This window comes from Macaca nemestrina, chromosome 20 (genome assembly GCF_043159975.1).
Source record: "Macaca nemestrina isolate mMacNem1 chromosome 20, mMacNem.hap1, whole genome shotgun sequence".
Lineage (NCBI taxonomy): Eukaryota > Metazoa > Chordata > Mammalia > Primates > Cercopithecidae > Macaca > Macaca nemestrina.
In genome coordinates this window covers 62,480,751-62,508,275 of record NC_092144.1, presented here as the reverse complement: position 1 = coordinate 62,508,275, position 27,525 = coordinate 62,480,751, and the positions used below count along the sequence as shown (strand labels likewise).

At 46.3% G+C, this 27,525-nt stretch overlaps 2 protein-coding genes across 11 annotated transcripts in view; both read right to left on the bottom strand.

Annotated features, from left to right (window-relative positions):
* The window catches only part of LOC105497033 (zinc finger protein 701), a 53,838-nt gene that overhangs the window by 17,653 nt on the left and 8,660 nt on the right, over positions 1 to 27,525 (bottom strand). The gene's annotated exons all lie outside the window — the stretch shown is intronic.
* Positions 485 to 27,274, bottom strand: LOC105497031 (zinc finger protein 808). 10 transcript variants are annotated; one of them, XM_071086068.1, is made up of 7 exons: positions 27,189 to 27,274; positions 21,252 to 21,353; positions 15,530 to 15,579; positions 15,343 to 15,456; positions 12,247 to 12,328; positions 8,067 to 8,193; positions 485 to 3,598 (listed from the first exon to the last, which is right to left on the bottom strand). In XM_071086068.1, the coding sequence occupies exons 5-7, from the start codon at positions 12,259 to 12,261 to the stop codon at positions 969 to 971; spliced, it is 2,772 nt and encodes a 923-aa protein (XP_070942169.1). In that variant the 5' UTR covers positions 12,262 to 12,328; positions 15,343 to 15,456; positions 15,530 to 15,579; positions 21,252 to 21,353; positions 27,189 to 27,274; the 3' UTR covers positions 485 to 968. The 10 variants fall into 10 exon arrangements, with proteins under 10 accessions (XP_070942169.1, XP_011766006.2, XP_070942167.1 ...); XM_011767704.3 differs by lacking the exons at positions 15,343 to 15,456; positions 15,530 to 15,579 and having other exon boundaries at positions 18,337 to 21,353; XM_071086066.1 differs by lacking the exons at positions 15,343 to 15,456; positions 15,530 to 15,579.

Below are 27,525 nucleotides of genomic sequence, written 5' to 3'. Positions count from 1 at the left end.
GTACTGCCAGCCCAACTACGCCATGCTTGAATTCTCACGGGGCCTCAGTGCTTCCCCATGGGACAGGGCTCAGGATCTACAGCCCACCATGCCTGAGCCCAACCCCGCCTTGTGGGCTCCCCCGTGGACCGAGCCTCCCCAAGAGGCACCGCCCCCTGCTCCATGGCTCCGAGTCCCATCGACCACCCAAGGGCTAAAGAGTGTGGACGTGCGGGACTGAGGGACAGCTCTGCCTGCGACCCCAGCGCAACATCAACTAGGCAAAGCCCGCTGGGCTCCTGAGTCGGGTGGGGACTTGGAGAACTTTATGTCTAGCTAGAAGATTGTATATGCTCCAATCAGTACTCTGTGTCTAGCTCAGTGTTTGTGGATGCACCAATCAGCACTCTGTATCTAGCTAATCTAGTGGAGACTTGGAGAACTTTTCTGTCTAGTACTCTGTGTCTAGCTAAAGGATTGTAAACGCACCAATCAGCACTCTGTGTCTAGCTAAAGGTTTATTAACACACCAATCAGCACCCTGTAAAAATGGATCAATCAGCTCTCTGTAAAGTGGGCCAATAAGCGCTCTGTAAAATGGACCAATCAGTATGATGTGGGAGGGGTCAAATAAGGGAATAATAGCAGGCTGCCCCAGCCAGCAGTAGCATCCTGCTAGGGTCCCCTTCCACACTGTGGAACCTTTGTTCTTTCACTCTTTACAATAAATCTTGCTGCTGCTTCACTCTTTGGGTCCACGCTGCCTTTATGAGCTATAACACTCATTGCAAAGGTCTGAAGCTTCACTCCTGAAGTCAGTGAGACCATGCACCCACCAGAAGAAAGAAACTGTGGACAAATCCGAACATCTGAAAGCACAGACTCCGGATACACCATCTTTAAGTACTGTAACACTCACCGCGAGGATCCGTGGCTTCATTATTGAACTCAGTGAGACCAAGAACCCACCAATTCCGGACACAATTACATTAGTCAACTTTCCCTAAACCATGAATTGCCTGATGGTGAATAAGCACTGACTGCTCACTAAAGGCTTTGCCACACTCACTACACTTAAAAAGTTTCTCTCCAGTGTGAATTCTACTATGCCTTTTAAGGTGTGATTTGCGACTGAAAACTTTGTCACATGCTTCACATTTGTAAGGTTTCTCTCCAGTATGAATTCTATGATGACTTGAAAGGTGTGACTGTCGATTAAAAACCTTCCCACATTCATTACACTTGTAAGGTTTCTCTGCAGTGTGAATTGTAGTATGTCTTGCCAGGAGTGAATTACGCACGAAAGCCTTGTCACAAACCGTACATTTGTAAGATTTCTCTCCGTTATGAAGTCTACGATGGCATACAAGGGATGACCAGTGACGGAAGGTATTTCCACACTCATTACACTTGTAAGGTTTCTCACCACTATGAAGTCTACGATGGCATAGAAGGGATGCCTTCTGGCTGAAGGTCTTGCCGCACTCATTACACTTGTAAGGTTTCTCACCACTATGAAGTCTATGATGGCATACAAGGGATGACCTGTGACTGAAGGTCTTGCCGCACTCATTACACTTGTAAGGTTTCTCTCCACTATGAATTCTAGTATGTTTTGTCACGTAGGAACGACACGTGAAAGCCTTGTCACAAACTGTACATTTGTAAGATTTCTCTCCACCATGAAGTCTTCGATGGCATACAAGGGATGACTTGTGACTGAAAGTCTTGCCACACTCATTACACTTGTAAGTTTTCTCTCCAGTGTGAATTCTGGTATGTCGTGCCAGCTGTGAATTCCACGTGAAAGCTGTGTCACAAACCTTACATTTGTACGGTTTCTCTCCAGTGTGAATTCTCTTATGTGTCTCAAGGGTTGATTTGCGACTGAAAACTTTGTCACATGCTTCACATTTGTAAGGTTTCTCTCCAGTATGAATTCTATGATGACGTGAAAGGTGTGATTGTTGCTTAAAAGCCTTCCCACATTCATTACACTTGTAAGGTTTCTCTGCACTGTGAATTCTAGTATGTATTGCTAGGACTGACTTACGCACGAAAGCCTTGTCACAAACTGTACATTTGTAAGATTTCTCTCCAGTATGACGTTTACGATGATATACAAGGGATGACCAGTGACGGAAGTTATTGCCATACTCATTAAACTTGTAAGGTTTCTCACCACTATGAAGTCTACGATGGCATAGGAGGGATGACCTGCGACTGAAGGTCTTGCTGCACTCATTACACTTGTAAGGTTTCTCACCACTATGAAGTCTACGATGGCATACAAGGGATGACCTGTGACTGAAGGTCCTGCCACATTCATTACACTTGTAAGGTTTCTCTCCACTATGAACTCTACGATGGCATACAAGGTATGACCTGTGACTGAAGGTCCTTCCACACTCATTACACTTGTAAGGTTTCTCACCACTATGAACTCTACGATGGCATATGAGGTATGACATGTGAATGAAGGTCTTGCCACACACATTACACTTGTAAGTTTTCTCTCTAGTGTGAATTCTTCTATGTCGTGCCAGCTGTGAATTACACGTGAAAGCTGTGTCACAAACTTTACATTTGTATGGTTTCTCTCCAGTGTGAATTCTCTGATGTATCTCAAGGGTTGATTTCTGACTGAAAACTTTGTCACATTCTTCACATTTGAAAGGTTTCTCTCCAGTATGAAGTCTATGATGACGTGCAAGGTTTGATTGTTGGTTAAAAGCCTTGCCACACTCATTACACTTGTAAGGTTTCTCTCCACTATGAATTCTAGTATGGTTTGCCAGGTAGGAATGACACGTGAAAGCCTTGTCACAAACCTTACATTTGTAAGGCTTCTCTCCAGTATGAAGTCTATGATGACGTGAAAGGTGTGATTGTTGATTAAAAGTCTTGCCACATTCATTACACTTGTAAGGTTTCTCTCCACTATGAATTGCCTTATGAATTACAAGGGCTGAATTATGACCAAAGATCTTGCCACACTCAATACACTTGTAAGGTTTTACTCCATCACATTTATATTGTTTGTCTCCTAAATGGATTATCTGGTGTTTCCTTAAGACTGAGCTACAATTAAAGGCTTTATCACTCTCATTACATTGGAAAGATGTTTCTCTCATGTGTACTTTCTGTTTTTGTGCAAGTAGTGAAGAATTTGGGGAATTACTCTCATAGTTATTAGAAATATGGATTTGGGGCCTACAGGAAATTCTTTGGAATGTTGAAAGTGAGGGAGCATCATTGGTAGACTTCTCAAGTTGATTAGCAATTATACCTTTGATCTGAAATAAGTGGAGTTGAGGCAGATGCGAATGAAAGCATGATCCAAGCTGATCATTAATAGGCTTGTTTCCAGCTTGCCTTTGATCATATCGGTCTGTACTCCCAGTCAATATTTTAATTTTTGTCATGGGTGCTTCATGGCCATTTCTTTCATCTTCTTGACACTGAAAATCAATGTCATGAATTTCTTTCTCAATATCCTGGAAGCAAAAATCTCCAATGTGATGACTTTCAAGTCTTTGCAATGTCCCTGTGTGGAACACTTCCGTATTGCCCTGCCCTGTTGACAAGATCTCCTTCATCATGCATTTGGAAGAGATATCTACAAAATATAAACACCAATAGGTTTCTAATTAACTACAGACGGTAAATCATACTGAAGTGTGTAAATGTGACACTTCAGTATGACACTTCATATTTATATGAAGAAGGCTCTCACCAAGAACCAATCTAGCTGACATCTTGCTCTTGGATTTTCCACTTTCCAGATTCATGAGAAATAAATTGCTATGTCTTAAGCTTTCCAGTTTAAGCTATTTCTTTTTTTGTCTGTTTTTGAGATCAAGTAATGCTTCATCACCCAGGCTGGAGTGTAGTGGCACGATTCTCCTCCCTAAAGAGATTCTCGTGCCTCAGCCTCTTGAGGAGCAGGAACTACAGACACATGCACCATGCTGACTAATTTGTTTTTTTTTGTTGTTGTTGTTTTCTTTTTTTTGGGAAATGGAATCTAACTCTGTCACCCAGGCTGGGGTGCAGTGGCACGATCATGGTTCACTGCTACATCCACCTCCCAGGTTCAAGTGATTCTTCTGTCTCAGTCTCACAAGAAGCTGGGATTACAGGTGCATACCAACACACCCAGCTAATTTTTGTATTTTTACTACAGACGGGGTTTCACCATGTTGGCCAGGCTGGTCTTGAACTTCTGACCTCAGGTGATCCGCCTGTCTCGGCCTTCCAAAATTTTGGGATTATAGGCATGAACCATCATGCCCGTCCAATTTCTTTTAATTTAGTAGATTCAAGATTTCATTATGTTTGCCTGACTGGTCTCAAACTCCTGACCTCAAGACATCTACCCACCTCAGCCTTTCAAAGTGCTGGAATTAGAGGCGAAAGTCACTGCAGCTGGCCAGTCTAAGCTATTTCTGACAGAACAGTGAGATGAGTGAGACAGGAAAATGGGCATCTCATCATTAACATCACTGAAGGCTGACAAATCTTATTAAACAAAGGAAGTTGAGACTGTAGTATAAAATGTATATGAAGTCATCTAATAGTATTCACTTGTTTTAAAAAGCAGGTGAACGAAATCACCTGAGGTTGGGAGTTCGAGACCAGCCTGACTAATATGGAGAAACCCCCTCTCTCCTAAAAATACAAAAATTAGCCAGGTTTGTGCCAGGCATAATCCCAAATACTTAGGAGCCTGAGGCAGGACAGTCACTTGAACCCAGGAAGTGGAGGTTGCGGTGAGCAGAGATTGCACCATTGCACTCCAGCCTGGGCAAGTAAAGGGAAGCTCCATTAAAAGAAAAAGAAAAAAAAAAGAGGCCGGGTACAGTGGCTGATGCCGGTAATCTCAGCACTTTGGGAGGCTGAGATAGACAGATCATTGAGGTCAAGAATTCGAGACAAGCCTAGCCAACATGGGGAAAATTCATCTGTACTAAAAATACAAAATTAGCCAGTGTGGTAGCACATGCCTGTAATCCCAGCTACTTGGCAGGCTAAGGCAGGAGAATCACTTGAACCCGGGAGGTGGAGGTTGTAATGAATTGAGATTCTGCCATTGAACTTCAGCCTGGGCAGCAGGAGCAAAACTCCATCTCAAAGAAAAAAAAAAAAACCAAAAACCCTGGAGGCAAATTAACATAATTTCTCAAATAACGACAGCAGGCCCACAGTGTTCATGTACATGATCCCAATTTGCACATACGGTAAGTGAGGGACAAGACTTGATCCTGGACCTGAAGGATCCCACAACATCTACTTAGGCACAATAGTCAGCCCAGGCATTACAGTAAATGACTGCACACAGAAAATACAAGCAGAACAGAAAGAAGTACACCAAGGGGGATACAAGGGCTGAGCTGGGACAAAAGGGCTGAGCTGTGCTGCTTACAGTGGTGCCAAGTCATCCCTCATGGATCATGTGCTGAGTCATCATGCCCTGCACATTGATTCAGGCAGCCTCCTATAATTTTGTCCAGTGGATGAACAAGGTCTTGACTTACTCAGTGAGAGTAGTGTTGGAGGAGAGGGGCTCACAGGGAAATTGGGGTGTTCAGCATTACAAAATCAATAGACTGGAAAGAAACTGTATTTGCATCCAGATCAATGTATCACGTGAGGCAAGGCCAGGAAAGGAAGGGTAAGTGTGGAAGGCAGGAAGTAATTGGCACGTAGGAGCGAACTTTGTGCGTGCACATCTGTGGGAATAGAATTCCACTAGGATAGACCAAATCTTGAGCTTGGAGGAAAGTGGAACTAATTTAGCAATGGTAAAATATTGACCCAAGGTTAACTATGTAAATTACAATATGGGCAAGGGACAAGAATGAACGAGATCCAAACAAGCAGCAGTATGGTGGCCTGAGGTGAAAGCAGTTTTACATCTATTAAGTTAAATGCCTCTGATTCCTAGTTTCAAGAATATACTCAACAAAATCCCTTGTGTAGATTCCAGAAATACATACACATACACACACACACACACACACACACACACAAAACAAGTAAACTATGAAGAGTACAATAGAGCAATGCAGGAGACCACAGGGGTGAACAAGGATCCTCTGGCTGAGTAGGTAGAGATGTGTTTGTGAAAACAGAGCCAGGCTGAGTGAAGTGGCTCACGTCTGTAATGCCAGCACATTGGGAGGACGAGAGGGTGAATCACGAGGTCAGGAGTTTGAGATCAGCCAGGCCAGCATGGTGAAACACTGTCTCTACTAAAAAAATAGAAAACATTAGCCGGGCATGGTGGTGCACATCTGTAATCCCAGTTACTCAGAAGGCTCAGGTAGGAGATTGCTTGACCTGGGAGGCAGAGGTCGCAGTGAGCTGAGATTGCACCACTGCACTCCAGCCTGGGTGACAGAGCAATACACCATCTTAAAAAAAAAGAAACTATACCTTTAAAAAAATGTGGTTTCACCATGTCGGCCAAGCTGGTCTCAAACTCCTGACCTCAGGTGATTCACCCACCTCAGCCTTCCAATGGGCTGGGATTACAGACATGAGCCAACGCACCCAGCCTGGCAGTATTATTTATAATAGTAAAGAGAAAAAACCAACCCAGATATCCATCAACAGATAAATATATGAGGAAAATGTGGTACACACATAAAATGGAATAGTATTCAGCATTAAAAACAAACTCGGAGAGGCAGTGGCTCATGCCTGTAATCCCAGCACTTTGGGAATCCAAGGCAACCGAATCACGTCAGACGAGGCTATCAAAACCAGCCTGGCCAACATGGTGAAACCACCATTTGGAATAGAACTACCAAAAATTAGTCGAGTGTGGTGACACATGCCTGTAATCCCAAGCCACTCAAGAGGCTGAGGCAGGAGAATCACTTCAACCCAAAAGGTGGAGGTTGCAGTGAGCCAAGATCACACCACGGCACTCAAGAGACTCTGACTCAAAACAAACGAACAAACAAACAAAAAAAAACCATAGAAACGAGCAACTTGAAAGCCACTGTGTATCTTAAGGAAATGACAGTAGAATTAAACTATGGAAACCTCATTCAATCTCACAACCTCCCTCAACAACATTGATTAAAACCATATCTGCTACAGGGTTGATCCTACAAAAAACTGAACAAAGGTTTTCTTGTTAAAAATGAACAATGACGGCCGGGCGCGGTGGCTCAAGCCTGTAATCCCAGCACTTTGGGAGGCCGAGACGGGCGGATCACGAGGTCAGGAGATCGAGACCATCCTGGCTAACACGGTGAAACCCCGTCTCTACTAAAAAACACAAAAAACTAGCTGGGCGAGGTGGAGGGCGCCTGTAGTCCCAGCTACTCGGGAGGCTGAGGCAGGAGAATGGCGTAAACCTGGGAGGCGGAGCTTGCAGTGAGCTGAGATCCGGCCACTGCACTCCAGCCCGGGCGGCAGAGACTCCGTCTCAAAAAAAAAAAAAAAAAAAAAAAAATGAACAATGACACATATTGGTATGAAAATGTGAAATGAGCAAGAGTTCAGTGAAGAGCCTCATACATAGGAGGCTGTGAGCCCGAATGACGTCCTTGCTGGGAGGAATTTCAACACCACTGACTGCTACTTAGAGAACATGATCATTAGTTTATGAGATGAACATTGTCACAGTGCCAGTGAGAGATGCTTCTGTGATGCTTCTCAAAAACCAGAATGAGCTGGGCACGGTGGCTCATGCCTGTAAACCCAGCAGTTTTGGAAGCCAAGGTGGGTGGATCATCTGATGTCAGGAGTTAGATATGAGCCTGACCAACACGGAGAAACCCTGTCTCTACTAAAAATACAAAATTAGCTGGGCATGGTGGCACATGCCTGTAATCCCAGCTATTTGGGAGGCTGAGGCAGGAGAATCGCTTGAACCTGGAAGGCAGAGGTTATGGTGAGCCAAGATCACACCATTGCACTCCAGCTTGGACAACAAGAGTGAAACGCCACCTCAAAAAACAAAAACAAAAACAAACATGTATGGGGCAAAATCACAAAAGAGAATACAAAACCAGGAAGAGCCAAGACAGACAAGAGCAGACTCCTCAGGCCTACAGGGACATTTTCCTCACCCACAGACTCCAGGTTCCTGTAGTTCTCCAACATCACTTCCCTGTATAAAGCCCTCTGCGCAGGGTTTAGGCATTTCCACTCCGCCAATGAGAACTCTATAGCCACATCCCTGAAAGTCACGCGTCCCTAAAATGAAACACATTTCAACAAAACATTATGGAGGACGGAGTTATCACCTTCACAGGAAATGAGAAAAGAGAAAATAAGTATGTATTTGATCAAAGACCATGTTCTGACAAAACCAAGTTAAGGTATTTTTGAATATTTTTTCCCTATAGTTGCATTTTATTATACTTTTCCTTGAAAGATGTTAAGATCCCATCAGTCATTAGGGAAGTCTGGATTTTATGGACAATATAAAAACTATATAAATAAAAAGGAAACACAGGGTCAGGCGTGGTGGTTCATGACTGTAATCCCAACACTTCAGAAGGCCAACACAGGTTATTTGAGGTCCAGAGTTCAAGACCAGCATGGCCAACGTGGTGAAAACTTGTCTCTACTAAAAATATAAAAATTAGCCGGGCATGGTGGCAGGCACCTGTTATCCCAGCTACATAGGAGGCTGAGGCAGGAGAATCACTTGAACCCAGGAGATGGAGGCTGCGGTGAGCCAATTGTGCACCACTGTATTCCATCCTGGGCAACAGACTGATACTCCATCTAAAAAAAAAAAAAAAAAAAGCAGTGATGGGCAGTGGCTCTCGCCTGTAATCCCAGCACTTTGGGAGACCAAGGCAGGCAAATAATGTGGTCGAGAGATTGACACCATCATGGCCAACATGACAAAACTACGTCTCTACTAAAAATACAAAAAATTAGCTGGGTGTCATGTTGTGGGTCTGTACTCCCAGCTACTCAAGAGGCTGAGGCAGGAGCATCGCTTGAATCTGGGAGGCAGAGGTTGCAGTGAGCCGAGATCGCACCACTGCACTTTAGCCTGACAACAGAGAAAGACTCCATCTCAAAAAAACAAAACAAACAAACAGAGTTTTCTCTACAGATGTGTCAGATATTACGTTCCACATACAGGTGACATTTAGTCTCTAGGTGAGCTAAAATACAAGTGCTGTTTCAGAGAGGACAAAGTGCAATGTCTTTGAAAGAAAAGTATGAATCTAAAAACTATCATGATTGGTCAGGCACAGTGGCTCATGCCTGTAATCCCAGCACTTTGCGAGGCTGAGGTAGGTGGATCATGAGGTCAGGAGTTCGAGACCAGTCGGGGAACATGCTGAAAACTCTTCTCTACTAAAAATACAAAAATTAGCTGGGCGTGGTGGTGGGTGTCTGTAATCCCCGACATTCAGGAGGCTGAGGCCAGAGAATTGCTTGAAACCAGGAGGCAGAGGTTGCAGTGAGCCAATATCATGCCACTGCACTTCAGCCTGGGTGACAGAGCAATACTCCATCTCCAAGAAAAAAAAAAAAAAAAAAACTGTCATGATCACAGCAATAGCCATGACTAACATTTTTGAATGCTTCACATGTGCTACACACTGTTCTAAGTGCTTCCCGTGTCTTAGGCCACAACATAACATACTATCCCATGAAGAAAGATCTGTACTTGGAGACAGTTACATCACACACACTATAGGAAACTTGCCACAAATCAAATAGCTAAAAATATCAACACGAGCACCCGAATCCAGATGTCTGGGATTCACATGTGAACATAAACACCTAAGTAACAGACACAGCTTTAAACTAAACTGACACTGACACAAGTCTATCCAGTGGAGAGAATGTGATACAGGTCCAAGGGTAAGAACATGGAGCATCCTACAAGGTCACTGAATGGACACACACAGGCATGCACATAATCCTTCACGATACTTCTTATTTTATTTTTTTCCCAGACAGTCTCACTCTATTGCACAGGCTGGAGTGCAGTGGCACAATGTCTCAGCTCACTGCAACCTGTGCCACCCAGGTTCAAGCCATTCTCTGGCCTCAGACTCCCCAGTAGCTGGGGTGTGAGGTACCTGCCACTGTGTCCATCTAATTTTTGTATATTTAGTAGCAACGGGGTTTCACCATCTTAGCCAGGCTGGTCTTGAACTCCTGACATCTTGATCTATCCACCTCAGCCTCCCAAAGTGCTGGGATTAAAGGCGTGAGCCACCAAGCCTGGCCCCTTCTTACTATTAACTCATTATGATGATAGTTGACAACAATGAAAAATACTTAAAATCATTACAATTATTATAAAAAATAAAACTTATTGCAAATGTGTTTCCTACATAAACCATGGGCTTATCCATCTATGTGTTCATACACACACATCATGCCATTATACCCGTGGTGGTGTGCACTTCTAATCCCAGCTACCCGAGAGGCTGAGGCAAAAGAATCACTGTAATCCGGGAGTCAGAGGCTACAGGGAAACGAAATCACACCACTGCACTCCAGTCTGGGTGAAAGAATGAGAGCCAATTCAAAAATAAAATAAAATAAAATAAAATAAAATCAATGATATAATAAAGCATCCCGTACCACTGATGCCTATCTCCACTTCCCATTCCACCATGAGTCATTAAAAGTGCAGAGTTTGGCCAAGCACGGTGGCTCAGGCCTATAATCCCAGCACTCTGGGAGGCCGAGCTGGAAGAATCACAAGATCAGGAGTTCAGCCAGCCTGACCAATATGGTGAAACTCCATCTCTACTAAAAATACAAAAAAAAAGACTGGGCGCGGTGGCTCACGCCTGTAATCCCAACACTTTAGGAGACCGAGGCAGGCGGATCATGAGGTCAGGAGATCTAGACCATCACGGCTAACACGGTAAAACCCTGTCTCTATTAAAAATTTTTTAAAAATTAGCCGGGAGTGGTGGTGGGCGCCTGTAGTCCCAGGTACTCAGGAGGCTGAGGCAGGAGAATGGCATGAACCCAGGAGGCAGAGTTTGCAGTGAGCTGCGATTGCGCCACTGCACTCCAGCCTGGGTGACAGAGCAAGACTCTGTCTCAAAAAAAAAAAAAAAAAAAAAAATTAGCAAGGCGTGGCAGCAAATGCCTTACTCGGGAGGCTGAGGCAAAAGAATTGCTTGAAGCCAGAAGGCAGAGGTTACAGTGAGCTGAGATCATGCCACTGCAATCCAACCTGGGCAACAGAGCGAGACTCCATCTCAAAAACCTGCAGAGTCAGGCCGGGCTGGCTATCTGCCATCAAGAATGTCAGCAATTTGGGAGGCCAAGACAGGAGGATCACTTGAGGCCAGGATATCAAGGCTATAGTGAGCTATGATTGCACCATGCACTCCCGCCTGGACAACAAAATAAAAATATAATATAAAAAATAAGGCCGGACACAGTAGCCCACACCTTTAATCCCAACACTTAGGGAGTCTGAGACAGGCAGATCATGAGGTCAGGAGTTCCAGACCAGCCTAACCAACATGATGAAACCCCGTCTCAACTAAAAATACAAAAATTAGCTGGGTGTGGTGGTGCGTGCCTGTAGTCCAGGCAACTTGGGAGGCTGAGGTAGAAGAACTGCTTGAAACTGGGAGGGGGAGGTTAAATTGAGCCAAGATGGTACCATTGCACTCCAACTTTAGTGACTGAGACTCCATCTTAAAATAAAGAAATATGTACATACATACATACATACATACGGTGACCCATGTCTATTATTCAGGCTCTTTGGGGGGTTAAATTAGGGATTAGTTGAGCCCAGGAGTTTGAGGCTGCTGTAAACTCTGAATTGTGCCATTGTACTCCAGAACAAAGCCACAGAGTGACACCTTCTCTCTCTCTCTCTTTTTTCTTTTGAGACAGAGTCTCACGCCATTTCCCAGGCTGGAATGCAGTGGCACAATTTCGGTGTACGGTAACCTCCACCTCCCGGATTCAAGTGATTCTCCTGCCTGAGCCTCCTGAGTGGCTGAGATTACAGATATGCACCACCACATGCAGCTAATTTTTGTATTTTTAGTAGAGATGGGGTGTGAGCCCTTCCCACAACCATGCCCAGTAGAGCCTCTTCCCAAGTTCATGTCACTGGGTCACAGGAGACAGAATCTCAGAGCAGGTGACAAGAATTGAGGGCAGGCATGGGTGAGTGTGAGCGAACCTGTCAGGCAAAATGCTTCAGACTCAGAAAAGACTGGCTACTACAATACCTGGCATTTCAGAAAGGAAAGAGACAGATTAATCCCCAGAGGAACATCACTTCACCTGAGGAAAGGCCATGCCTGGCTCCTTTCCTTTCCTCTTCTCAGCTGCTTCCTCACGTAACCTGAGTCTTTAGAAATCAATCCTGTATGTGAAAAAAAGACTTCATGTTAGAAATGACTCACTCCCTTCCCGTGACAAAAACACATGAACAGGGGAGACCTCACCCTGTAGAAAGATGGTCCCCACTGCCCACTGCACCAGAGACCATGCAGAGATAAGAAAGCCCCACAGGAAGACCTGTAAGTGTACGTTTGACCCCGGTCTTCAGATCTCACTCCCCTCCTGGAGAAGCCCCCACACACGAGGCAGCAGGGGCAGCTGGGCTGGACTGATCTCCCCTTCAGGATACAGACCCATCCCTGACCAAACCCCATCCAGAGGACAGCCCCTCATCTCTGTGGATCACAGGCTGAGCTCAGCCCTCAGAAACGGGGGACACAGAGCTTCGATGCTCAATGCTGCACACAGATGACAACACCTGGGCCACTGCAGCTATTACTGAGGGTGGACTCCAGCCCTTCAGAATAAGAACCCCAGTAAAGCAGCACAAATGCTCTATTTGTAAAATGCTCTGCAGTCTAATGTGAAGCCAGGGTTGAGCTCCACTCAGAGGGGTGAGCCCAGCACAGCCCCATGTTCTGGCTCTGCTCTTCCCTTGGGGCCTTGTTCTCACCAGGATCCAGACAGTGGATGGCAAAGGCACAAAAGTAATCACAGTGAGGCCGGGCACGGTGGCTCACGCCTATAATCCCAGCACTTTGGGAGGCAGAGATGGGTGGATCACGGGGTCAGGAGTTCAAGACCAGACTGGTCAACATGGTGAAACACTGTTTCTACTAAAAATACAAAAAATTAGCTGGGCATGGTGGTGGGCACCAGTAATCCTAGCTATTCAGGAGCCTGAGGCAGGAGAATTGCTTGAAGCGGGAGGCGGAGCTTGCAGTGAGCTGAGATCCCACCACTGCACTCCAGCCTGGGTGACACAGCAAGACTCCGTCTCAAAAAAAAAAAAAAAAAAAAAAAAAAACAAAATCACACAGAACAGTAAACGTGGACCAGAGGTGGGAAGAAGGTTGGGCTGTAAGGAAAATAAACCTTGGCGCCCCAAATCACTAAGCAAAAGAGAAATGTCAAGGTGGAAACTGCTTAGGGAACGAGACTCCCCTTCTATTCAAAGTCACCCCTCTGCTCCCTGACATAGATGCATATCTGAGTACCTCCTTTGGAAAGGCTAATCAGAAACTCAAAAGAAGGACCCAGCAGTGGCTCAGGACTGTCTGTCATCCCTGCACTATGGGAGGCCTAGGCAGGCAGATCACTTGGGGTCAAGACATGGAGACCAGCCCAGCCAGCATGGTGAAACCCCATCTCTACTAAAAATACAGAAATGATCCAGGCATCTACTTGGGAAGCTGTGGCAGGAGAATCACTTGAACCCAGGAGGCAGAGGTTGCAGGGAGCCGACATCCTGCCACGGCACTCCAGCCTGGGTGACAAAATGAGACTTCATCTCAAAAAAAAAAAAGGAAACTCAGAAGATTGCAACCATTTGTGCCTCAGTTCTCTGTGACCTGGAAGCCCCCGCCCTGCTTCAAGTCTTCCTGCCTTTGTTTAAAGTTGGCCACCATGCAGACCAAACCAACGTACTTCTTACATGTACTGACTGATGCCGCATGTCTCCATAATATGTGTAAAATGAAGCTCTGCCCCGACCACCTTGGGCAAAATAAACTTTCTAAATTAACTGAGATCTGTGTAAGATTTTCTGGTTTCACAGCTGCAATGTCAAACGGGGGGCTGTGGGAGATCACAAAGGAAACCCGGAGAAGATGATATCAGAACACGGACCTAGCAAAGAAAGGCTGCTTGTCACTTGCAGCTGAGGGGCAGAGAGTCCTAGACAGAGGGACAGCTCAAGCGAAGGCCCTGAGACAGGAGCAACCTCAGCAGCAGGAAAAGGAAAGCGACCCATGTGGCTGGAGCAGCGGAAGAGAGGAGGGCACAGGTAGATGAGGTCAGAGAGGTCCTCGGGGCACAGACACATAGGGATACGGTCTTCAAACATTTTTCTCCCACAACCCAAAAGAATTTTGAAAGTCAACTATGATCCCAGCCTCTCGGCAGTCTGAGGCAGGAGAATTCCTTGACCCCAGGAGACAGAGGTTGCAGTGAGCCGAGATCGTGCCATTGCACTCCCCCTGGCCCACAAGAGTGAAAATTTGTCTTAAAAAAAAAAAAAAAATTGGAAGTGATGTATCTTCTCACTCTTTTCACATATACATGTAAGTTTCTCTTTATATTATAAATTACAACACTTACAAATAATGTAATTTATTTCCCATATTTAAAACACATACTGTCAAGTTTGGCTAAGTTTCTGGAAGAACACAGTCACTCTCAACTGAGCTGTGCAGACTGCAAGGGAATGTGTTTGGGGATTTAGGAAGTCACTTATGGACACCTGAAGGTGGGGATGCCTGTTTGATGTCCCAGGAGAGAGCTGAGGAGACAATTGGACACAGGATTGTAGAGCTCAGTGGCGAGGCCTGCAGGGGACACGGAGTCGTGTAGGTGGCTGAAAGCTCTGAGATGATAAGGTTCAAGGTGATTTGAGTCTAATCCCCTGTTTTTGCTCATCTTGGAGAGCTGGAATCCACTTGAAATTTGAGTTTAAGGCCGGGCACGGTGGCTCAAGCCTGTAATCCCAGCACTTTGGGAGGCCGAGACGGGCGGATCACGAGGTCAGGAGATCGAGACCAGCCTGGCTAACACGGTGAAACCCCGTCTCTACTAAAAATACAAAAAACTAGCCGGGCGAGGTGGCGGGCGCCTGTAGTCCCAGCTATTTGGGAGGCTGAGGCAGGAGAATGGCGTAAACCTGGGAGGCAGAGCTTGTAGTGAGCTGAGATCCGGCCACTGCACTCCAGCCTGGGTGACAGAGCCAGACTCTGTCTCAAAAAAAAAAAAAAAAAAAAAGAAATTTGAGTTTAAAATGAGCAGTAACCTCTCCCAGAAGAAAAGCCACTCACTGTATTTTGTCAGTCATTTCAGGGGTCAGTGTCACTCTGACTGAGCTTTCCTGGTCGTATTCCTCACCTCTATGTTCCAGGTGGGCTCACCGAGGCTCACGTTGGGAGACATCTCCCCAAGTTATCCTGAGAAGCTCCGAGGTGAGGAGGAAGGAGGTGTGGCTGATTCCCATGTGAAGGCCTGGAAGTCCCAATAGGCTGCCTTGGTCTTCCCCTCTAGAAAATTCCAAGACCAGCCAGGAGTGATGACTTACCCTTGTAATCCCAACACTTTGGGTAGTTGAGGCAGGCAGACCACTTGAGCCTAGAAGTTTGAAACCAACGTGGGCAACATAGTTAACCCCATCTCTATCAAAAATAAAAAATTAGCCAGAGCTCATGGCATGCATCTGTGGTCCCAGTTACTTGGGAGAATGATGCAAGATCACTTGAGGCTGGGAGGCAGAGGTTGCAGTGATCTAAGATTGTGCCACTGCATTCCAGCCTGGGTGATAGGGTAATACTTGATCTTACAAAAAAAAAAAAAAAAAGGCAGCCAGACAAGGTAGCTCATACCTGTAATCCCAACACTTTGGGAGGACAAACTGGGTGAATCACGAGGAGTTCGAGACTATCCTGGCCAATATGGTGACATCCCATCTCTACTAAAAATACAGAAATTAGCCAGGTTTGGGGATTCACGCCTACAGTCCCTGCTACTTGAGAGGCTGAGGCAAAAGGATTGCTTGAACCCGGTAGGTGGAGGTTGCAGTGAGCTGAGATCATGCCACTGCACTCCAGCCTGGGTGAAAGAGCAAGACTCCATCTCAAAGAAAAACAAACAAACAAAAATTCCAGGACTATCTTTTATATACCTGAGCAAAGCAAACTTCTTTCAAGTTGTAAGGTTCTGATGGCACCAATCCCAAACATATAATTACTCACTCCCAAAAAAATGTTCAAAATATGCACGACTGTGCACACATAGCAATAGGTCTTTGAAACACTAAAAAAGAGGCAGCTGTAGAAATGAGATCTGAGCAAATGCTTTTCTCATGAACATATGGGCTCTGCTAAACCAAGGTTCCAAGTCAATCCACTCCACCCTTCAACATCTGTAGAGAATATTATGGACCAGAGATACTTGAGGGAGACACTTACTTAGAAGCTCACAGATCACCATTTTTTCTGATGACAAAAGAAAATGGAATAGGCTACTTCAACTAAATTTTCATGTTAGGGTAAAGAAAAAAGGTCCCTGATATCATTATCAAGTACACACTGAAACAACCTAAAATCATATATCACATAGTAGAAAATGTTTTTGATATATGATAAAGACTAGAAAGCACACAGTCCTCAATGTAAACTGAACACAATTTCATAGAGAAACAATTTTTAAATGGTTAAAAAATATAGATCTAATGAAATCTTGGGTAAAAGGAGAAATATTTGAAAATATATCATACTTTAAAAACAATGAGGCCAGGCATGGTGACTCACACCTATTATCCCAGCACTTTGGGAGGCCGGGGCAGGAAGACCACAAGGTTAGGAGTTCGAGACCACCCTGGCCAACATGGAGAAACCAGGTCTGTACTAAAAATAGAAAAATTAGCAGGGCATAGTTGTGCACACCTATAACCCCAGCTACTCAGGAGGCTGAGGCACAAGAATCTCTTGACTCCAGGAGGCGGAGGTTGCAGTGAGACCACTGCACTCCAGCCTGAGTGACAAAGAGAGTTTCAATAAATAAATAAATATATATATATATATATATATATATATATATATATATATATATAAACATTAGCCAGGCTACTCCTCCAGTCCCAGCTACTCCAGAGGCTGAGGTGGGAAAATCACTCGAGCTCAGGAGGTTGCCGCTGCACTGAGCTGTGATCCTGCTACTGTACTCCAGCCTGGGAAACAGTAAGAATGTCTCAAAAAAAAAAAAAAATTAAAGGCTGGGCATGGCGGCTCATGCCTGTAATCCCAGCACCTTGGGAGGCTGAGGCGGGAGGATCACTGAGGTCAGGAGTTCAAGACTAGCCTGACCAAGATGGAGAAACCCCATCACTACTGAAAATACAAAATTAGCCAGCCATGGTGGTGCTCGCCTGTAATCATAACTACTCAGGAGGCTGAGACAGAAGAATCACTTGAACCCCAGAGGTGAAGGTTGCGGTGAGCCAAGATCACGCTGTTGTACTTTAGCCTGGGCAACAAGAGCAAAACTCCGTCGGTCCTTATTTAACCTCTTGTTGCCCTTCTCCCCAATCTTTTGATCGCCCTCAATCTCTATATATTACCGCCTCTTATCTCTGCGTCTCCTCTGCTCTGTTAAATTCTCTCTTCCCTGTTACATTCCCCTGTCCCCACTCTCTAGCACCCCAAAAACCCAAGTGTCCTTCCTTCCGTGGTTCTCCCTGTTCTCCTGCCCACCAGCACCACTCTGGGGGTTTGAAGTAAGACGCCTGCATCCCGGAGAAGCGCATTTTCCGGGGGGTGGAGCTGGGCAGGCAAGAATACCCGGTGTCATAGGGCAAGCCCCTGGGGCCTGCCCAACACTGATTCAGGGAAAGCAGTGACTGCAGAGGGAAGACTTGGGGAGCAGCAGGGCCCGGCACAAGGAGGGACCTGGGGGACAACGGCGCCTTAAGACAAGGGTGGCCCCTGCAGGCACCCAGGACCCAGGAAGAAGACGCAGCCTTCCCGGGACCGGGGCCGGGAGCCTGGGAGGCGAGCCTGGAGGCGCTCAGGGCGGGAATCCACCTCGCGGATGAGGACTTTAAAAAGCATGGGGTGGGAGGAGTCAGAACAAGGTTTTGACCAGGAAAACTGCGCTATAGGAAGTGTATACACTGCCCTATAACAGAAAGACCGGGTAGGGGACCAGCCTCCGGACGACTTCAACCCCAAAAGGAAGCAGCTCCTGGACTCTTAAGGGGACGTCTCAGTTTTCTCTGGGTGAAGGAAGACAGGCAAGAATTTCCAGGTCCGTGGGAACTCTACGTCCCAGGGACAGAAGCGCCAGGGACCTGGGAAGGGCATACTTAACACAAGACAGAGCGAAACTCACGCGCCGCGGTAGGACCTTCACTCCAGGGAATCCCCTTCCGGGTTTGCGCGCGCAGGACAGAAGTCAGGCCTGGGCGGGGCCCGCGAGCAGTGTAGCGGGGCCTGGGCGGGGTAGCAGCGGAGAGACTTTGCCCTTTAGAACCCGCAGACAGCCGGGCCGGGGCGGGAACCGTGCGTCTCTCCGCCTGGCACCCAGCGTCTCTGTTTTCTGGGTTTTTGGAGGTGAGAGCGGCCAGGAAGGCTAAGGCGTAATTCAAAAGCCCTGGAATTCTCTGGAACGGGCATGCAAACTAGAATGTGAAATGCAAAGCCCTGCCTGGGCGGAACGTAGGATTTCATGCTGACAGCCCACAGAACAGAATAGAAATCCTCTCCATTTCTATTCTCCATTCACTCCAGAGGGAGAGTCCACCCTGTGCTCAGCTTCAGAGACTCCCCTAGGGCCTCCCCCTGGGAAGAGGGACGGAGTGTTCAGGCCAGGGAGGAGTGAGGTCACCACTTGCTGCTTAAACAAAACAAGGTTGCAGGCACGGGGCTGAAGCCTGAGGTCCCAGCTACTCAAGAAGCAGCAGCGGGAGAATCGCTGAAATTGGGGGTCCAGGCCAGTCTGGGCGACAAAGTGACATCCCCTCCCGTAGGGCTCCCTTCCTTGTCTCTCTCTGGCTGTGCAGTGGCAAGATTTTGGATCACTGCAAGCGCCTCCTCCTGGGTTCACACCATTCTCCCGCCTCAGTCTTTCCAGTAACTTTGACTACAGGTGCCCGCCATGATGCCCGTCTGTTTTGCATTTTTAGTACAGAGGGGGTTTCACCATGTTAGCCAGGATGGTCTGGATCTCCTGACCTCGTGATCCGCCCGCCTCAGCCTCCCAAACTGCTAGGATTACAGATGTAAGCCACTGCGGCTGGCCTTGTGTGTGTTTTTTCTTTTTTTACCGTTTTTAAATAAAATTTTTCATGGTGTGAGATAGGGATCCAGCATTATTCTTTTCTATGTGAATATCCAGTTAGTTGTCCCAGCACATTTGTGAAAGAAATCTATTACTTTCTCTTGTTTTCACTTTTTTCTTTCCTTTTATTTATGAGACAGAGTATTTCTCTGTGGCCCATGCTGGGGTGCAGTTGCGAGATTGTGGCTCACTGCAGCCTCTGCCTCCTGAGTGGAAGCTATTCTTCTGCCTCAGCCTTTGGAGTAGCTGCTATTACAAGCGCACACGACCACACCCAGCTAATTTTTGTATTTTTGGTAGAGATGGGGTTTCACCATGCTGGCCAGGCTGGTCTGGAACTCCTGACTTCAAGTGATCCACCTGCCTCGGCCTCCCAAAGTGCTAGGATTACACTTGTGAGTCACCGTGCCTGGCCCAGGAAATATTCTTTACTTCACTTTTTAAATGTGAGAAAATATAATTGAAAAACAAAGAGTATTCCGCCAAATGAGAAATCATCTCTATGACGATAATAGAGAAATTAAAACTATTTTATTAATAAATAAGCTTCAGGACAGAATGTGATGGGAAATAGAGGCAAACAGCTAAGAGGTTGACAAGAGAGAAAGCAACTTCACTGTTCTGTACAACCCATTAAGTACATGTTTTCAAGATAAACACTAATCAGTCCTCAGGGGAGAGGACTTGAGAAGCCATTGGTTACACATAGTTCATCCTGGCTCTACTTGGTAACAGAGTTGAGAATCTCTGTCAGCTAATTAGCATCATCCCGAGGGAGGGGGAAATACCCTAACACTAACCATAATACAAAAATAATCTGGGCGTGGTGGCAGACACCTGTAATTTTTCTGTATTTTTAGTACAGACAGGGTTTCACCAAGCTGGCCAAGCTGGTTTCAAACTCCTGAAGTCAAGTGACTCAGAAGTCTCGGTGTCCCAAACTGTTGGGATTACAGGCGTGAGCCACCAGGGTCAGCCAGGAAAACTCTTAGAAGTTGCGCCTGCATTCCCCTGGACTCAGGTTGCAGGACCACATTCCTCTCAAGGTTCAGAATTACTTAAAGGTACAAAGCTTTAAATTGGAATCATTTGATATTTGAATTATTTAATTTCCTACTGAGACACAGGTACTATTTATCTTGTTGTTTGCCTTTTGTTTTTTTCCTTTTTGTTTTGAGATGGAGTCTCACTTTGTTGCCCAGGCTGCAGTGCAGTGGCACAATCTTGGCTCACTGCAGCCTCTGCCTCCCAGGTTCAAGCAATTCTCCTGCCTCAGTCTCCCGAGTAGCTGGGACTACAGGCGTGTGCCACCATGCCCGGCTAATTTTTTTTGTATTTTTAGTAGAGACAGGGTTTCACCATGTTGGTCAGGTGGTCTCGAACTCCTGACCTCGGGATTGGCCCACCTTGACCTCCCAAAGTGCTGGGATTACTGGCCTGAGCCACCACACCCGGCTATTGTTTGTCTTTCAAAGCGAGTACCCAAGTTCTTCAGAAATACAACCCTGGGCCAGGTGTGGTGGCTCACACCTGTAATCCCAGTACTTTGGAAGGCTGAGCCTGGAGGATCATCTGAAATGAGAAGTTCAAGACCAGCCTGGCCAACATGGTGAAACCTCGTCTCTACAAAACTATAAAAATCAGCCAGGCATTATGGTGGGTGCCTGTAGTCCCAGCTCCTCTGGAAGCTGAGGTGGGAGAATCGCATGTACCGGGCAGATGGAAATTGCAGTGACCAGAGATCACACCATTTAACTCCAGCCTGGGCAACAAGAGCTAAACCCCGTCTCCATCTGAAAGAAGAAAAGACTACCTCAGAAGACAGAAAACGCATTTGCAAATTTTCTAAATAAATGTCCTAAGAAAAGAGACGAAAGGAAAGAAAATCTCTTTCTTTATTTTCAAAGGAGGAATTGTACCTCTCATTTATTTGCTTGTTTGTTTGAGACAGGGTCTAGCTCACTCACCCAGGCTGGAATGTGGTGGCAAAAACAGGGCTCACTGCAGACTTCAACGCCCTGGCTCAAGTGATCCTTCCACCTTTTTCATCAAGCATTTGGAAGAGATATCTACAAAATATAAACATAATACATTTCCAATTAAGTCCAGATGGTAAACCATACTGAAATGTGGAAATACGACACAAAAAAATACTTATTTTAAACTTCCCAAACATGATCTTCAAAGTTTAGGAGCACAAAAGGAGTAAGATCCTTTAATAAAAGGCGATTACATGTTCTTCAAATCATTTCTATGGAAGCCTATTTCCAATATCATGACAAAACACTGACAGGGCAGAAACATGTATAAGCCTAAAGTCAGGAGTGTTTTTCCACTGTGACCCTAAAGTGCATCACAATTTACAAAAAACATATCACTGTCACACAAGGAAAAGAAAACTGTATATTTTTCATATTTACAGAATATCTACTGTATACAAATAAATTCTAAAAGACCAAACAACATACTATGTTTATAAATAATCCACAACAAGCTTATGTAAGGGTAACCAAAATCAATGGAAATTCTGTATTGTCAAATAATCATTGCACAGAGAAGATAAGAAAAGATTACAAAAATCAGGCAGGCATGGTGGTGGGCACCTGTAGTCTCAGCTACTCGGGAGGCTGAGGCACAAGAATCGTTTGAACCTCGGAGGCGGAGATTTCAGTGAGCCAACATTGTGCCACTGCACTGACAGAGTGAGACTCCATCTCAAAAAAAAAAAAGTTAATACAATCTTTTTCTGAATACCTGTCATAAAATTACCTATATCCACGCAGAACAGGGACTTACTGAAATTAACAAGTGCAGTGTGTCAGTTATATTACATACCATATACCGAAAAGCCATATGTGAAATCTTAAATATTAATCAGTAAGCCATTGTAACTCATGATAAAACCAGCAAGCAAACAATAAGTACATTTATACAGCCTGCAGAATTCTAAACAATTCCCTCTTAAGAAAAAAGCCACAACTTCTACTTCCCACCAGCACACACTATGAGAACTGACATACATGTTAAGATCACCACCTTCTGATGTATGAGTTCAAGTAAATACACAGCATTAAAAGGAATAAGAACTGATGAACAGCGTCGGAGGGTGAAATTAATTATGATGTCACAGGTACAGTTAGGTAACACCAGGCAATACAACAATTTTATATATATGCATTGCCCTTAGTTATCTAGTTAACTGTGCATAAAATACGAAACATAGACTGTGTACTAGGAAAATTTATAAACTGCGATCACAGAAAACACTGTATAAAACAAATTGCACAATAAAAACAAGAAAAACCTGATGCAGGCTCCCTGGTCTGAATGATTATATCGGCCAAAAGCAATGTTCAGAGTTCTTATTGTCCAATAGGATGTTCCTGCAGATGGGGTCTTTGAGAGAATTTGGTCATGGGTGTTGACTACTCGAGAATAGGGCTAGTGCTTTTATTTTTATTATTTATTTATATATATATATATTTATTTATTTATTTATTGAGATGGAGTTTCCCTCTTGTTGCCCAGGCTGGCACGCAACCTTTGCCTCCTGGGTTCAAGCAATTCTCCTGCCTCAGCCTCCCGAGTAGCTGGGATTACAGGCATGCGCCACCACACCCAGCTAATTTTGTAGTTTTATAGAGACAGGTGTCTCTATATTGCTCAGGCTGGTCTTGAACCCCCAACCTCAGGTGATTCACCCGCATCAGCCTTCTGAAGTGCTGGAATTACAAGTGTGAGCCACCGCGCATGGCCACAACTACTGCTTTTATAAAGGGAAACATTAAAGAGCTGATTGTTATTTCTTTTTTTGTTTTTTGAGACCAGGTCACGCTCTATCACTCAGGCTGGAGTGCAGTGGCATGATTCTCCTGTCTAAAGAGATTCTCCTGCCTCAGCCTCCAGAGTAGATGGGACTACAGATGCATGTCACCATCCTTGGCTAATTTTTTTTCTTTTTTTGGGGGGGAGACAGAGTCTCACTCTGTCACCCAGGCTGGAGTACATTGGTGCGATCGTGGCTCACTACAATTTCTGCCTCCCAGCCAGGTCCAAGTAATTCTCCTGCCTCAGCCTCCAGAGTAGCTGGAATTAGAGGCATGTGTCAACATGGCCAGCTAATTTTTGTATTTTTGGTAAAGACAGGGTTTCACCATGTAGGCCAGACTGGTCTCGAACTCATGACCTTCAGCAATCTGCTCCCAAAGTGCTGGGATTACAGGCATGAATGAGCCGCCACACCTGGCTTTGATGTTCCTTACTTTTTATTTTTTTTCTCAGACGGAGTCTAGCTCTGTTGTTCAGGCTGGCATACAGTGATGGAATCTCGGCTCACTGCAACTTCTGCCTCCCGGGTTCAAGCAATTCTCCCACCTCAGCCTCCCGAGTAGCTGGGATTTTAGACATCTGCCACCACGTCCAGCTAATTTTTGTGTGTGTGTGTGTATATATATATATATATATATATATATATATATTTTTTTTTTTTTTTTTGAGACGGAGTCTCGCTCTGTCGCCCAGGCTGGAGTGCAGTGGCTGGATCTCAGCTCACTGCAAGCTCCACCTCCCGGGTTTACGCCATTCTCCTGCCTCAGCATCCCGAGTAGCTGGGACTACAGGCGCCCATCACCTCGCCTGGCTAGTTTTTTGTATTTTTTAGTAGAGACGGGTTTTCACCATTTTAGCCAGGATGGTCTTGATCTCCTGACTTCGTGATCCGCCCATCTCGGCCTCCCAAAGTGCTGGGATTACAGGCTTGAGCCACCGCGTCCGGCCTAATTTTTGTATATTTTAAGCAGAGATTGGGTTTCACCGTGTTGGCCAGGTTGGTCTCGAACTCCTGACCTCCTGATCCACTCACCTGTCTCCCAAAGTGCTGGGATTACAGGCATGAGTCACCACACCCTGACATCCCTTTTAAAAACTGCTATGGCCTCAGCTTGGTGGCTTACACCTGTAATCCCAGCACTTTGGGAGGCCAAGGCAGCAGGTCACCTGAGGTCGGGAGTTAGAGACCAGCCTGGATCAACATGAAGAAACCTCATCTCTACTAAAAACACAAAATTAGCCAGGCATGGTGGTGTATGCATGTACATCCAGCTACTCAGGAGGCTGAGGCAGTAGAATCGCTTGAAGCCGGGAAGCTGAGGTTGTGGTGAGCTGAGATCATCTCATCGCACTCCAGCCTGGGCAACAACAGCAAAACTCCCTCTCAAAAAAAAAAAGGGGAGGGCTATGTAAACCAGACGTGGTGGGTCATCTCTGTAATCCCACCTGTAATCCCAGTAATTTGGGAGGCCAAGGCAAGAGGATACTTTGAGCCCAGAATTTTGAGACCAGCCTGGGAAACATAGTGAAACCCCGTTTCCAAAACAAAACAAAACAAAACAAAAACTAGCCGGGCTTGGTGGCTCATGCTTCTGGTCCCAGTTACTCAGAAGGCTGAGGTAGGAGGATCGCTTGAGCCCAAAATGTTGAGGCTGCAGTTAGAGGAGATCACGATAGTGCACTCCAGTCTGGGTGATAGAGCCAGACCCTGTCTCAAGATATTATTTAATTAATTAAATTAAAAGCATTATGTAATAACAGACAGTGACTTTTTTCCCACTTCACTACCCACGTCCTACCCCATCCTAGGAAAAGGGAAGGCAGTGATTCACAACTGAATAAGTCACTTCCCTCTGGCTGAATAGGGATTCCAAGTGGAAGATACCCCTGATGCCAAGATTTATAGAATGTACATGTCTTATAGATACAAATTTTGAAATTCTCAATCTCATCTGTAAAATTTAAACAAGTTTTCAGTTGTTAGATTATATACACGGAAGTCAACATGTCACAACTAATCATATCCAATGAACTCACGCACTCATCTAAACCCAAAGTCTCTCGCCCCTTTTTTTTTTTTGAGACAAGATCTCTCTCTGTTGTCCAGGCTGCAGTGTAGTGACATGATATCAGCTCACTGCAGCCTGGACCTCCTGGGCTCAAGTCATCCTCCCAGCTTGGCCTCCAGAGCAGCTGGACTGAGTACAGGTGCACACCATTAGGCCCGGTTATTTACTGTTTTTTTATTGTTTTTTTTTTTTGGCAGAGATGGGGGTCTCACTATGTTGCCCAGGCTTGTCTCGAACTCCTGGCCTCAAGCAATCCCCTTGCCTCAGTCTCCTGAAGTGTGGAGAGTACAGGCGTGAGCCACTGTGCCCAGCCCCTCTGTCTTCATTACGGTGCTTCCTTCCCTAATTCTGTACCTATCTCTCATTCTCCCCTTTTCTCTCTAGCTCTTGTTTTCTTTTCTTTCTCCCTCGGATTCTGTTCTTCATTTTGTACCCCTCTCCTCTTCTGCTGTTTATCTCCTTCTTCCCTCTATTCCTTATCTTCCACCTCTTCTGCTCCATCCTGGCAACTTATTAACCTCTTAATGCTCTTTCTCCCCAGTCTTTCAGTTGTCCTCAATCTCCATCTATTTCTGCCTCTTCTCCCATCTCTGAGCCTCCTCTGCTCTCCCTGTTAAATTCTCTCTTCCCTGACATACTCCCCTGTCCCCACTCTGTGGCACCCCAGATGTCCAGGTGTCCTCCCTGCTGTGCTTCTCCCACTGTTCTCCTTGACACAAGCACCACTCTGCTCTGTCTGTCCTGGCTCCAAATCCCTCCCTCTCTCCCTCACTCTGATGAGCCTCCCTCTTTGCTGCCACTCCCTCTACCTTGCCGTCCTTCATCTCTCTGTACATCTAGCTTTTTCTACATTTCTCCAGTTGCTTTTCTTCTCCTGCTTTCCTAGGTTTTTTTGTTTCTTTTTTTCCCCACTTTTGCCATCTGCTGGCATATCCCTTACCAATCCTCTATTTTCCATCTGTTATGGGCTTTTCTTTTTTTTTTTTTTTTTGAGACGGAGTCTGGCTCTGTCACCCAGGCTGGAGTGCAGTGGCGCGATCTCCGCTCACTGCAAGCTCCGCCTCCCGAGTTTACGCCATTCTCCTGCCTCAGCCTCCCGAGTAGCTGGGACTACAGGCGCCCGCCACCTCGCCCGGCTAGTTTTTTGTATTTTTTAGTAGAGACGGGGTTTCACCGTGTTAGCCAGGATGGTCTCGATCTCCTGACCTCGTGATCCGCCCGTCTCGGCCTCCCAAAGTGCTGGGATTACAGGCTTGAGCCACCGCGCCCGGCCTGTTATGGGCTTTTCTTATTCTTCTTTTCTCTGTCTCAGGTTTTCTACTGCTGTCTGCCTCCTAATCCCTTCGGCCTACACAATCGCAGGAAGGTTTGGAGTAAGATGCCTGCATCCCGAAGGAGCGCATTTTCCAGGGGCTGGAGCTCAGCAGGCAAGAAGACCCCGTGTCACAGGACAGGCCCCTGGGACCTCCCCAATGCGGGTTCAGTGGAAGCGGTGACTGCGGAGGGGAGACCTGGGGAGCAGCAGGCTGTGGCAAGAGGAGGGAGGTTGGTTGCGGGGCGACAGCGCCTTTGGACAAGGATATGGTCTGCAGGATCCCAGGACCCAACAGAGGACTCGATCTCCCCGGGACTGAGGCTGCGGCACGGCGCTCCAGGGCCCAACGACGGGGAGACTGCAAGGCGCGCCCTGAGCAAGAATCCACCTCCCGGGTGAGGACTTTAAATAGCGCGGGGCGAGATGAGTCAGACAAGGTTTTGAGCAGAAAAACTACACAATAGAAAGTGTATACATTGACCTACAGCAGAAAGACTGGGGACGAGAACAGCCTCCGGCCGACTTTAAACCCAAAAGGAAGCGACCCCCGGGCTCTCACGGGGATGTCACAATTTGCTCTGGGCGAAGGACGACCAGAGAGAATTTCGAGGTCTGTGGGGACCCCACGTCCCAGGGACAGAAATGCCGGCGACCTGGGAATCGGAGACCTAATGCAACACAGCAAAACTCACCGCCGCGATGTGACCTTCACGCCACCCGATCCGCTTCCCGGTTTGCGTTAATCTGCGCGCGCAGGACAGAAGCCTGGACGGGAAGCGGGAGGAGGTTGGCGGGGCCTGGGCGAGGCAGCGGGTGGGGGGGGGGCGGGGCACCAGGCGGACAGACCCTGCCCTTTAGAACCGGCAGAGGGCGGGGCCGGGGCGGTACCTGCGCGTCTCAGCGGCTCTCCCAGCATCTGTTTTCAGGTATTGGAGGCGAGAGCGCCAGAAAGTCTGAGGAATGATTCCAAAGCCCTGGACTTATCTGGAACTGGGATGCAAACTAGAATGTGAAATGCAAAGCCCTGCC

What these genes read in the sequence shown, in the direction of transcription:
- LOC105497031 (XM_011767704.3), bottom strand. An exon ending in CAGGAACCTGGAGTCTGTGG is followed by an intron (nt 3,599 to 8,066) that starts GTGAGGAAAATG and finishes TATATTTTGTAG; the next exon opens with ATATCTCTTCCAAATGCATG.